Source organism: Gobius niger (assembly GCF_951799975.1).
Source record: "Gobius niger genome assembly, chromosome: 6".
NCBI classification, from domain to species: Eukaryota; Metazoa; Chordata; class Actinopteri; order Gobiiformes; family Gobiidae; genus Gobius; species Gobius niger.
In genome coordinates, this window is record NC_136857.1 from 19674462 (window position 1) to 19688082 (window position 13621).

At 40.0% G+C, this 13621-nt stretch overlaps 1 protein-coding gene across 2 annotated transcripts in view; it reads left to right on the forward strand.

The window, feature by feature from the left end:
* The window catches only part of chchd6a (coiled-coil-helix-coiled-coil-helix domain containing 6a), a 77744-nt gene that overhangs the window by 18662 nt on the left and 45461 nt on the right, over nucleotides 1-13621 (forward strand). Inside the window, exons 5-6 of one of the 2 annotated variants that reach the window (XM_079557649.1) lie at nucleotides 8502-8525; nucleotides 13260-13343. In XM_079557649.1, the coding sequence (XP_079413775.1) occupies nucleotides 8502-8525; nucleotides 13260-13343 (108 nt within the window). The remainder of the gene's footprint in view (nucleotides 1-8501; nucleotides 8526-13259; nucleotides 13344-13621) is intronic. The other variant, XM_079557650.1, reaches the window with a different exon arrangement.

The window sequence follows — 13621 nt, forward strand, 5'->3', positions numbered from 1 at the left end:
GCGCAGTATAGTTGTATGCAGTGGTTAATAAACGTAATAAGTGCCAGCTATAGTTATTTCCATGTGAATGTAAAATTGAATAGCTGATTTTGTGTGTATATTTACATTGTAGTAAACATGTCACTGAACATTGAGCTCCTGCTTTCTCATTCAGCACTCGCTGCAGTTGCACCTACTAAACAGACAGTTCATACCCCGAGCTTTGAACTACCTTCATTTATATTCACTGGAGCCCGAAGCTGAAAGAAATGATAACACATTTGTAAGCTAATCTTCTGCTAGCTTGTAGCTAGCAGCTGTTGTATTCAATTATGAGCCTTCTTAATAACTGCAGCTTTTCTGCACAGCTTACATTGGGGATTTGTATTGACTCTTCCTGCATGTGATCCGGCTGCACCTTACTCTTGTTTTCACTTGGTTTTTGTAATTTGTTGTTTCTTTTGTAATTACTGTGATAAGTTGACAATTTCTATTTTATTTTCTAAAAGTCTGTAAATAAGCCACGTTTTAGTTCTCAGATTTTATAATGATTTTATAATTTTCGGTATTATCGCGGTATTTTTTTCAAATGTGTGTTAATATGTTCAGAAAGCATTGATAGTCCTACACAAACTGAAATAGTTTCAAAAAAGTTTAACAGTGCTTGTTACATAAAAAAAAATACAGACAAAGCCTTTTCACATCAAAGTAAAGGAACTATAACGATGTGTTGTTGATCGTTTCGAGGGTATTACATGTACTATTTATAGCGTCAGAAACGAAGATAAACTGTCTATATCAGGAAAATTGTTCTATGTGAATCTATTGCAATCTGCCACCGGGAGGCCCGTAACGCATTGTGCCATTGTACGGAGGTATCCGCGACATGGCTTATGTACTGGCGGTGGCGCTGCAGCCGCACTATGGGGCGACTCGTTACATTCTCCCGCAACCCAAAGTCCCACATCAGCATTTCAGCTAAAACGCCAACGTTGACTTACTTGCTATAGAGTTGTGGGAGACGGTCACGCAGGTGAGTGAAGAGGTTCGAAGTATTTCTGCATTTGGAGACATTTTTTCCTGCACGTTCCGCAAACAGGAAAACTGTCTTCTATCAACTGTCCTTCGGCTTTCTTAAAATACCAAAAATATGTCCATACTTCAGGCTTGGTCCTCTCTGAATGGGAAGTGGTCTCAACTTATATAGCGCTTTTCCACCTACATTAGGCACTCAAAGCACTTTACAGCATGGATCCACTCACCCATTCATACTCTCATTCATACACCAATGTACGCAGACACTGGAGGCTGATAGATCCTGTGCGCTGTCGTGTCGGACATGCTTCGAGAAAGTTTTGTTTTGGTTGTAGCTACAGAGGCGCCTGCGCGGCAACTTCAGCAGATGAGACGGCGGCTCATAAGGCTCATTTTGCCTAAACCGCGGGCGCGGTAATCCACCGGGGTAAAATATTTTTTAAAAAAAAAGACGGTAATTATTATTGTCAACATTTTTACCGGGGTTTACCGCTACACCGGTAACCGTGACATCCCTAGTGTCTTCTGATCTTTTAGATTTGCCAAAGATTTGGAAAATGTTACTGTATTCAAATTGTGGTCAGGTCTATGCCCGGTTGCAATGATCTACATGGGCCTTTAAAGTTTAAACTGACAGGTCTACAGCCAATTCTGTTCTAGTAACGGCTCATTGTTTAGAGTAGAGTTTGGATGTTGAAGGAATACAAAGGAAACCATTTTGTGTTAAAACATGCTGAAGTGGAAAACATTATTTGTTGTTGAGGTTTATTTTGAAACATCCCATGGACTACAAAATCATATTTATTTGTTTTAAATATTAAAATAAAATGGAATAAAATGGAGAAATAATAGCACAACGAGATTTCACATACTTTGAAGAGACAATGGTAAACGGCAACACTTTTACACTCACCATAGGCTTGTGTAGAGCAGGCTTTAGTGGTCAACTTTTACAATATTCTGCAATGTTCAATCATACATCATCTCTTCCCGCTTCAGTCTGCCCTGAGACTTGTTGTCATCCCAGCCAAGGTATGTTAATCCTCCAATCACGGTGGAACATTTCGAGTGTGGGTAGCGTCACGCCTGGCTGCCTCTTATCTAATGTGGCCCCAGACCGGTCCCCAGAGGAACACCGGAGGAGCCATCTGATTCACTCGCCGCAAATTAAATCTGGACCAACATAAAGGGGCTTGCACCAAACAGAGAGCCTTTTTAATTAAATCCACTCTTTCTGCCTAATCCCCACCAAAAAGATAGCAGTGTAACATAAAGGCAAAACATGAACACTTTCCTCTTGTTCGTTAGTATGCTGCAGTGGTAGCCCTCACCTCTCCCATTAAAACCCCCTTCTCTTTGTCTCCCTTCGGTTTAAGGTCTGTTCATGAAGCTCCCGCGATGTGCGCTGATTTGATTTGCCGTTCAGCAGCTCTGATAATTATGATGAATCGTTACTCAGTTCATGTACTTTGGCTGGACAAAGATTTTAGACGGTCTTTGTTGTTTATAATATGAACACGACGGATGGAATTTAGCCCATGGCTACAATCCGGTGTGGCATGAATTCCATGTGTTCATTAACATGCACTGTCCTGACCAAATACACAAATACATAAATAAGATTAAAATAACGCAATTGTTAACACAGCAGCTCGTCTTCTCTCGTCTTTGGCAATCCAGAATTTTTCTATAAACAATTCTCAGTCTGCAGACTTCTCTGCCGCTGGTTTTGTTGTTATCGTTCGGTGTTGTTGGTCCCACAAACCCCAGCCATCATTTGTTTTATAGAAAGCTCCGAACTCAACGGAGAAGAGCGGGGTAAATGTGAGAGAGGAGTAGAGTAGAAGAAGAGTTAGTTTTAGCGGCATATGACTGGTTTGCTGTGGCAACTACCAGAAATAGTCCAAGCCAAAAATCAATATCCTTATCATTATTGAAATTAATGAAAAAGTTAAGTATGTAATTACAGTACAAAGTTTTCATCGTCTCAGTGCTGTCTCTCAGTGTCGCAGTACCATCAAACCCATGGCAGCTTTGCTTGCAGTAATATTGACTGGCATTAATTAGCAGTGTAGCAGATGTGTAAGATGTGACACCTGACTAGTTCAGGGGAGTGTGTGACAGGCTGCCACTCTCTGCTCTATGTGCTGAACTTTGTCACATGAAACACAAGCTATTAAAATATGTCAACACTAATTTAAGAGAGGATTGTGATTTGGTGAAACCTGTTGAAGATGGAATGGCAGATGTTAATGTACGACTAACCTGGCAGAAGCCAGACTGATATCCCAGTGCAAATACTATCAATCTGGAAAGGAAGAGGACAGACTTTCATTGGGACATCCTAATTGGATCAAGTGCACCTTGCTGTAGCCAATCACAGCTGAGTCTGAAGACGTAGCTAAACAACAAAGCACTAAAGCTAGTAAATATTTACTTTTGAAAAATGTTATTTGCTTGTGTTTATAGCATAGCTGGTGGTTTTCAGACATCGCCAGTCGCCATCGCACAGTGTATTAATTGTACTGTACATTTTCTTAACTCACTTAGAACCCTTTACATTATAAAATAACATGATCTGGTGATGAGTGTTTGTGCCCCTTTTTGTAGAAATTTATTTATTTATAGTATTTAAAGGGACTATAAGGAGTTTAAAAATGTTAAAATTAAGTATTTTCCTCCCCCTACATGTTCCGGCCATGTCCTAATGTGTAGAATGAGCTCAGACCTGTTCACCACAACTGCCTCTAAAATCCTGTACGGTCACTCAAAAATGTGTCACTTCGGCCCGAATTGCCGTCATGCACAAGCTTAATATAGAAGGTGCAGTTACACATATGGCCTGAGGTGGCAGTAGTGAGTATAAAATGGCGAACTTGCTTCCAGCCCCTTTAAGTTTAAATTTATTTCTGAAAAGTAATAGGCAGAAACCTTTAGTAACCATGCAGATTCTTCCGTCAATCTGTTTTGAAGGCCTGAACTCCAAACATGTTAAGTGCTTTAAAAACAAAACCCTGTCGAAACAAGCTGTGTGGCGAGCTGCAGTGTTACTGTGCATGCGCAGTTCTATCAGGGCCATTTTCCAATATTGTCACCTGTCGAGTTGAGCTCCATTTTCCACGTAACACAGTTTATCAAAGAAAGTTCCCTTGCTCGGAGAAAGATTCCAATTTTTGGTATCTTTGTCAGTATTTAATGAAAACACAAAATGCTGCCCATAATTTATAAGATATTAAGCTACAACGTGCCATTCTTCTGCTTAAGCCAAAATGAAATTTGGGGTTTATTTGCCTGTTGAATTGGCTGTCTAATGTGAGTAGAAGATAACAAAAAAAACACTTCTTGCGTTCGCCGGTTGAAAATGGAAGTTTCATGTGGTTTGTGAAATTAGAATTGATCGATGATCGAAGACGGGCAATATTCTTGTTCCAATTCCAGAGCACTTTTAGACATGTTTTGATTTTGCAAGAAAACAAAAAAAGAAGTTATGTATGAATGTCTTTTATATTATACGTCTGAGGTTATTTGAAAGGTTGAACAATTAATGCATCACTGTTTGTTCATGAGGAGTAGTTCACCTTGTCTCACTTAGAGTATAAGCAAAAGTTTCAAATTCTTTTCCCACTAAATGTCTGGAGCTCATCTCTTCTTTTCATCTTTAAAGTGTACCCCCCCTCAAAGCTCACAAAGATGCTTTCAGGTGTGGGTGGTTATCGCGGCTTTTTTATCTGCTGCTTCTTCACAACACTCCACTGACCTTTGTGACGATTGTTGCGCTGATATACACACAAAACTCCAAAAGTGCGCTAGGGTTCGGGCGCTTATAATAAAGGTTAATAGAAAAGTCCTTTCAATGTTTTTTTTTTTTCTATTGCATTCAAACAGGCGTTTCAACATTGACAAGTTCAAAGTGAGTTGGAATGATTTCAGATCGCAGCCTTGAGAGTAATTAGTTGCTTTCGCTCAGTGCGCTCTTTAGCAGTCTGACACATTCCCTAATATACTGGAGGCCAGGGCTGGTTGTCTCATTTCTTTTTCCCTGAATCGGTTGCTCATCAACAGAACAAGTCCTACATTCATTTAAAGCTTCAGCCTTGACTTTAGCTTACTCCTTGTTTCTATCTTATCTTTATTGCAACAATGTTCTATTAACCATCAAAAGCAGGAGAATCGATTTGCCCCCAGGTGCAAATCAAGTTGTCACAGTGTGGGTGTGGTTGTTCCTATTGTTGTGATCGGGGGTTTTCAGTGAATTGATTTCGAATGTAATGTAAAAATGTTTGTCTTGTTTTGTTTCTTGAGATAAAAAGAGTTTTATGATTCTTCTCATTTCACGGCTCTTTGTCCCACTAATTTTGAACTTACTGTTACTTTTTTGCAAAATACTGTAAGCTATTGTTAAAACTAATATCATCAGCACAGCCACAAATGCACAGGTTCACGGCTGCCAGGTGGGGGAACACAAACGCGGGGGAGAGCTGCGCTTTCACCAAGTGCTCCACCATGACTATTTCAATTCAACCTTGATAGACTAAGTGACAAAAGCAGCCATTAGAAAGATGTATTGACATAAATATTTTGACAATCAAACCCCGGCAGTAGACATCAATATGCGGATTATACTTGTATGGATGGGTCGGTTAGAGTTAGGGATGTCTTCCCCCGGAGCCTGGACACTAGTGGTGGTATAAGAGACCGGTGAAAGATGTAGCAGGACATGCGGTGAAGGAGTGGAGGTGGGTCAGCATAGCAGGGAAGCTGACAAGCCATGAACACTCGAGCTTAAACGCAGGACTGAGAGGGATGATTGGCTGTGACAAAAGTGTAGCTCTGCACTGATAGGCTGAGGTTGAGGTGTGACCCTTACAGACTCGATCATTAGCTGGAGGTACGTGATGCCAGAAACCGATACCACTTGATGTGTGGCCGGCGCTCCTACAGGACCTAGCTCTCCACTGAGGAGAAAAATAGCAACAAACTGGATAATTCTTTAGTGGAAATGTTCCACATAGAGATGACTTTATTACAGACTACACTCCCTAAATCAGAGTCTGCAGTGTTTACAAGATACAGGCTAATGTTGCTAACTCGCGGCTAACAGTTTTGGCGATTCTTACGCCGTTTTTTGCCCAGGGGGTTATGCATCTGAAGAACTAACCCAGTGACTAAAAAGTACTCAGAAAATCCAAATTAAAGACATACAGTACAGCATGTCCATATTGAGCGAAAAAATGAGCTGCAGCAAAAGTATCAAAATGCTGTAGCTTCTCGCTAAGTTTCTATAAACACTCAAGAAAAGCTGAAGTAAAGGCGAAAAGAGACCATTTAGCTGCAGTAATAAGTAGGGCTGGGTACCGTTAAACGGTACCTACTTGGTACCGACCGAAAAGCTTCGGTAGGAGGCGGTATCGAAAAACCTTTTTTTTTTTTCCTGTGCTAATTTTCGGTACTTTTTCTCTCCAAACGTCAATAAATGATCCGCAGTGAGTCTAAAAAAGCCTGAACTCATGAGCAGCTTCAGCACAAATGCAGAAGCGAAGCAAAGCTCTAACTTACTAACACTTCAGTCATTATCAGAGATGGCAGAGCCGCGGTCTTAGCCAGGACTAAACCAGGACTTACAGTAAACTGGTTAAAAAACAGGACTAAACCTGGACTGAATAAGAAACTAGAGCTCTTAGACAAAGAGAAAAGCAACACGGCAGTGACAACAAGAAACACAACGGCTTTACCTTTAGCCCCGCAGAGCCTGAAGTTACGCGCTGTTTACAACTCCAGCTGCACAAAATGGCAGCACGGAGCATTTGGGATCAAAGATTGTTTCTGGAAAAGGTGAGCGCTCACTCTGCATTAGCCATTTTTGGAACAGTTATGGTACATTTTTAGTGACAGAGTGAGCACTCGCACCATGTAACAGATCTTTGACATGTGATGCGCTTTCACTTCGTTGAACAGCGCAGTGTGTTTAGAACAGTTTATCTGAAAGAAAACGGTGCCTGATGTGGATCTGGTCTGTCTCTGCAGCTCAAGAGGTAATAATGTCCTTTCTCTCTTTTTATCACTGCTTTAGTGGGAATTCTGCTCAAAAAATGAAATTACAGGTGACGCTGCTGCGGCCTGTTTTCTGTTGTGTTGTGTTTGGACTTTCTCCGAACAATACTTTTTATACACATTATTTTAAGTGTAACACCTTAACCCCCGGTCGAACCGATTCCCTTTTTCGGGTTGACCGGGGGTTAAGGGGTTAAACGTGAATCGGTTCGACCGGGGGTTAGGGTTAAACTGGAATCTGTTCGACCGGGGGTTAAGGGATTAAAGGGGAATCGGTTCGACCGGGGGTTAAGGGGGGTATTGAAAAAAGTACTGTTAAGGCACCGGTACTGAAAAGGAGGTATCGTTAAAGTGGTGGTCTCGAGAAAAACGAACGGCACCCAGCCCTAGTAATAAGTAACCATCTCAATACTATTGTTATATAAAAATACATACATGAATAAACCTCAGGCATTGAAGAGCTTTTGGACATGGGGTGTTCTTTCTAGGAGTGCAATAAAAATGTAAAAAAAATGATATTGAATGAAAAAAAATGGCATCTGTACAATTTTGATAGAACTTCTCTTAAAAGTGTTGCCTACTTTACTTAAGGAAATGTAAATGAGTAAATTAACTAATTACTAACCAATCTGCTGTGAAAAAGTAAGTATGTTGAAGAAAATGCCTTGTACTCATATCGGTATTTGGTATCGGCAAGTACTTAAATCCAAGTACTCGTACTCATATCGGTTGTAGAAAAAGTGGTATCGGTGCGTCCCTAATTTGCACCTAGGCTTGCAGAGTGCTTCATGGATCCTCAAGTTAAAATATATATTTGTAACAAGTAGAGTATTGGTGCGTGTTTAGAAAATTGTCATGTATGAATGAAGGCTTTTTAAAGGAACAGGCCACCGTTTTTACAGTTTTTACTGTCTGGTCTTTGTGCGTGCGCTCAGTCACGCAAATGTTGTTAGCATTTAGCCTCTCCCAGCAAAGGTGTAGCCCCAGACTGGGGTGCAGATAGAAAGATAGCACCAGACAGACACGGATTAACTTGTCTAAGCTAAGGCAAGAACATATCTCAGTATGTAAAAACAGTGGCCTATTCCTTTAAACTTAATCGTCAAGAGTTCCGCAGAGATTGTTGGTCAACTTTTGCCATCTGACTGGCTATCTTTCACATATAAAAACTTCATACACTAAAAAGATTGGTCAGACCCCAAAAGACGACAAATGATCTCCTTGTTTCAGTGTTTTCTGAATGAATGAAAACATGAAAACAGCAGAAGGAGGTTGTTTCACCTGAACAATTTCAAGTCACGGTGCCTCTTAGTGTGGATGTAAGCAATGAGAGAACCAACCCGTGACAAAAGTATCTTCCTCATCATATGTGCTTTTTGCTACTTATACTAAACTTTGTCACTAATCACTCTTTTGCTGTTTCCTGTCCCCTGTAGACTGCAGATGATTTAGAAGTAATGGTAAGCTACTTCAGCTGTTTTTGTTGTGGCTTCTATGGTGGCCTTTTTGGTTCAAAATGCAAAAGTCGCACCATGTATCAAAAAGGTTAGATTGTTAAGAAGGTGACAGTTTTATGACTGCCCATGTGTTTGAAAGTATTTGGACTTTTGTATTTTGGATTGTCAGGAGGTTTTTCTTTATAAAGTTTTGATTTGATAACGATTTATTGACATAATTTCTGAGAATGCATGCTATTTGTGATTCTTTTTTCTTTTTTTTCATTCTTTGATCAGTGCATTTCACTTTTTTGATTTTTTGATTCTTTTAACCAAACTGCAATAATGTGAAACTTTTGTGCAAGTTTAACATTAGCAATTTTCACTTTACAGAACTGACTTGTCAATTGCAGAAAAAAGCACATTTATTCAGTTTCTAATCATTACCAAAATCATATCCTTGAAAAACAAACCTAATAAATAATTTGCGTTGTCGTTGAATAGTTTAAAAACCGGCTAAAAGCCAATGTTTTTCTCTTCATAACTCCAGTCTTTTCACCTTTTCATAACGTGATGTTTTCATTTTTCACCTTGACTATTTTATTGATAGAAAGCACTAAATAGTTCAGGAGTTCCAGAGTGCACAAGGTTGAAGCAGCTATGCCTCCTCCACACAGCCGCGGCCTTCAGCCTCAGATGAAAAATGTACCACGACTATTTTTCTTTAAGCCGGCACAAAAAAATCCCCCGCGTGCATTTGTACAAACACACAAAAAAAAAATCATCTGCAATCATCCCTTTGTCACGCTTTCACACCCAAAAGCAATTCTCTCGAGGCTTGTCATTTCTCCAATTTATGGCTTTTTATTTAATCACCCCTTTGTGTCCCTGCCAAATTTTCATCATTTTTGAAGATTATATTTAATGAAGATAATTAATTCATTAGACTGATTTAAGAGTAAACTGACAAACCACACAAAGATGTTTCTGTTATTTTTCATTCGCAGCTTTGTCTGGTATTTGTAAATGTGTCTTTTTGTTTTGTTTTTTTCCTTTTTTCGATTTACACCCACAATAAGTCTTTGTTTTTCCCTTCTGTCGTTCAGTTTTATGTGGGCATGCTCTTCCCAGTTTGCTCAGTACTCTGTTGCTCTGTTGTTTTGCAAGATGGATATAACATGTGTCCTTTTTGGGAGAAAAGTCTTTAACATATTAGGGTTAGATTTGAACTTTAAGAACAAGGGGGACGCACAAAGCCACGATACTTAACGCAAGTAATGAATCTCTGTACCACAGACATATTACAGCATGAACCCTTTTATCACCCGAGCTGCACTTTTCATTTTTTTTTTTTTTCATTCTGAGTTCTGATATGTGTCAGTCCTTTTGTTTGTGTGTGGGCATGCCTTTTTCTGAACATATACTGTGGTGGGATGGCATGTGATGCATGTGTAATTTTCTTTGACGACACTGGTGAAATAGACGGATGGACGGAGGCATGCTCGTATGAAATGGAACAGGAGCACATTCTCAGAAGTATAATTTGAGTCATGTCACATGCTGTTTGGAGCATTTTCGATGTCTTCTGGACCTGGCAGTGTGCTTTAACAACAACATCATTTCAGATCTGAATCTACCAGTGTTCAGAGTATTATTTGGCAGCGGTTTTATTTACATTTGTCTGAAAATCATCAGTTTAGTTCAGTTTATTAGCCATTTGCAGTGTAAAAGCCACATGTGAACATTTAAAGGAAGAAAGAAGAAGAAAATTAAAGGAATAGACCACTGTTTTTACATACTGAGATATGTTCTTACCTGAGCTTAGACGAGTTGATTCGTACCTGTCTGGTCTTTGGTCTTTTTGCATGACTGAACGCACGCACAAAGATGTTGTTGGAATTTAGCCTCTCCCAGCATATTCCTATGGACACAAACGGGGGTGAAGTTAGAACCAATCAAGCTCTTCTGTGTTTTCCCTATTTAAATACGGTTATGTGAGTAGTTATACGATCCAAGTAGTTACATAACATGTTGATTTTCTAAGCAGATAAAAAGGGGTACTACGTTGTAAGGCTGTAATAACACCTTCGACTTCCGCACAGTACCGTATTTTCGGGACTATAAGTCGCACTTTTTTTCATAGTTTGGCTGGGGGTGAGTCTTATACTCCGGAGAGACAAAAATGTGATTTTCTTTTTTTCAATTCAAATATATAATTTTGCATGCCGATAGAGGGCATCGCTGGCTAATCGAGCAGCAGAAAGAAAGTTAGGAGTGAGCGAGAAACTTGCGAGGGACTGGTGAAAAGCAGAGGTTACTCTTACCGCAATGAAGAAAACAAAAGAAGCTAATTACAGGCTAAAAGCTAGATGGCCACAGCTAGGGGGACGAGTTTTCAAATGAGAGCTTGAAAAACGTGCTGCCGGGAGAGGTTTGTCAACAGTGCAGTTACGCCTCCGTGCCCAGGTAGTTGCCAAGGCGATTGTTTAGAAGTGACACCGAGGATGAAGATTTCAATGGGTTTAGTGATTTTGGAGTGAGATCGAGAGTTCTTTATGCTATAATTACCTGAACTGTTTATATGATGTTAACATACTAGACACCTGTTTAGTTTTGTTTGTATTGTGTAACTACTCACGTAACCGTATCTAATAGGGAAAACGTGGATGAGCTTCGCCTCAAACTCACTGAATGGGGGACAATAACTCTTGGCTTTTGCTAAAGCAGTATTATAAAGCAGATTTAAAACCTGGTCCTGGCGGGGTAGTCTGGGGCGTCGTTAAGAATTTGTAAAACCCAATTTAAGAGTCATGACAAAGAGGTAGTGCCCCTACCCCACTAATTGTGTGAAACATTATGCTTTCGTTTGCGTAAACCTTCAGTTGCACAGGAGATTTTTTAGGATTGGCCTTTTGTCCTGCCTGCAGTGAGTAGCTCAACACCTGATATTGGGCTCACATAACCCAGGACTACTTTTTTTTTTTAATTATTTAGTTAAAAAAAACAGTTACAAACAAGATTAACACTAGAGCAAATTAAATCAGTCTATCAGTATACTGGTTGTAGTATGACTACTGAAGAAATGTGTGGAGTCTTGGAGCCTCCAAACACAATGTCCCCTAATTCATTACTATTCCAATTGAGGATGCACATTATGTTCAAACCGGTAATGACAGTCTTTAATTTATTTCGTGTTTCGTGACATCTAGCTACTTTAACCATACTTTACAGTAGCCAATAACTACCTGACTCAAGCTCAAATCAACACTTACACAACTGTATGTTTTACTGCGTACCTCATTGTGGTGTGCGAGGGAACGATTGCATGCTGTTGCAGGGAGAGGGATTTTAAGGCTATTGCCTCAGCTGAGCATTACTGTCTTTGTCCCTAGCTTACTGCTCCCAGCGCTGCCAAAACAAGATGAAACCCTGCTGATTTCCTGGAGAGGTGTTGCAAAAATACTAATTCTTCATGTGTCTTTCATCCCTGCCTGTATGCTTTATTGTTGCTAATATACAGTTTGCTAAACATAGATTCCATTATTGGATGGTTTGACGTGGCAACACGATATTTACATTTTTCTATCAATCTCTTATGCCCTAGGCGCAAATATGAATACATATTTTTAAATGTGAAATTTCGTATTGTTGATTAGTATCAATATTAATGCTCGTTTTTGTCTGCAAATCCACACATTACGTGAACGGTTCGAAACACAAAGTGGATTTGAGCACAGACATAATTAGCTCGAGACATTCAAGATAGATTTTTGTGAGACTGATAATTCTGAAATTCAGATCTTGTGACAATCCAACTAACAGGAAGCGGAGGAAACCAATCAGTGAAGGGCAGAAGTGTGTTGTTACTGGGTTATTTGTGGTTCTGGGTTGATATTTAAGTGGGGTGGTATTACATCAATGTCAGCTCCCCGCCATGAGGACCAAAGAAAAGCGATTTCCTTGCCCAAAGTCACCTACTACTACTGTTTTTGGTCATCACCGCTGATTGGAAATCATCTGTAGATTGTTATTGAGGGGACTTCACCTCTCAAGAGTGCTCATGAACACGGGGCCGCAAATAGAGGAATCAGATCATAATGTTGCAGTGATGGGTTAGTTTGCTCTGCGTACTAATGTGAAATGTGAAACTTCAAGTTCTTTTTAACTGAAATAAGGAAGAGTTTATAACTGTACAGTATGTACTGTCATGCTTTATCAGTTCACAAGAACAAATACAATAAGAATACAATGCTGGCGTGTTGCATGCAGCAGCATTTACATAAGCATTTGAGTTTATCTTGTAAATCCATTCATCCAATCCAAACTAGTTGAGCAAAGTTGCATTCCCACATTTGTTCTTTGTGCTTCATGACATACCAACTCTGTTTCCAAGAGACTGTGCCTCTCAAGGTCTATATCAGTGCAGCTCTACTTTTATCTCTGCTTTGAGCACACACAGTTCCACATTCAGTAAAGACAATCCTTCAATAACTCCACCGTGATGTATATAGTGTACCTTTGCTTTGATATTTGAATTGGCTTGCTAAATTATTGCTAAAGCAAAAAGATCAATTTTGCCCGGCTCCATATCTGGAGCATGTGACTGCCCACTGCTTCAATAAAGCACACCTTACACATGATCTTACCCCATGTAGATAGTAGCTAAATAAACTAAATGCCTAATTGCAGGTGTTGGGGTGCTTATACTCTGTGGTTTGAATACACATTAATGCTGTTTTATTTATGCATGTTTTACAGGCTCAGAAACTTCAAAAGAAAGACTCGCAGCTGAAAGCATTGGAGGCCTTTTACAAAGCCCAGATCGCACAGCTGGAAAAGAGGGTAAGCCACACGTACACCACCACAGAACTGGTAATTAGGGGCACTTTCAGACCTACACTCTTTGGACTTTCCGTTTGGATTGATCTAAAGTCCCAGATGTGAGTGCTACCGTGAACCATGGTCCGAAAGAGGCAGCTACTTGGTCCAGGACAAAGAGGTGGTCTTGGTAGAGACCACGGTGGTACAGCGGTTAGGGCTAGTGCTTCAGAGCTAGAATGTGCCGGGTTTGATTCCCACTTGGACGAGGCCTTTCTGTGTGGAGTTGCATGCTCTCTCCG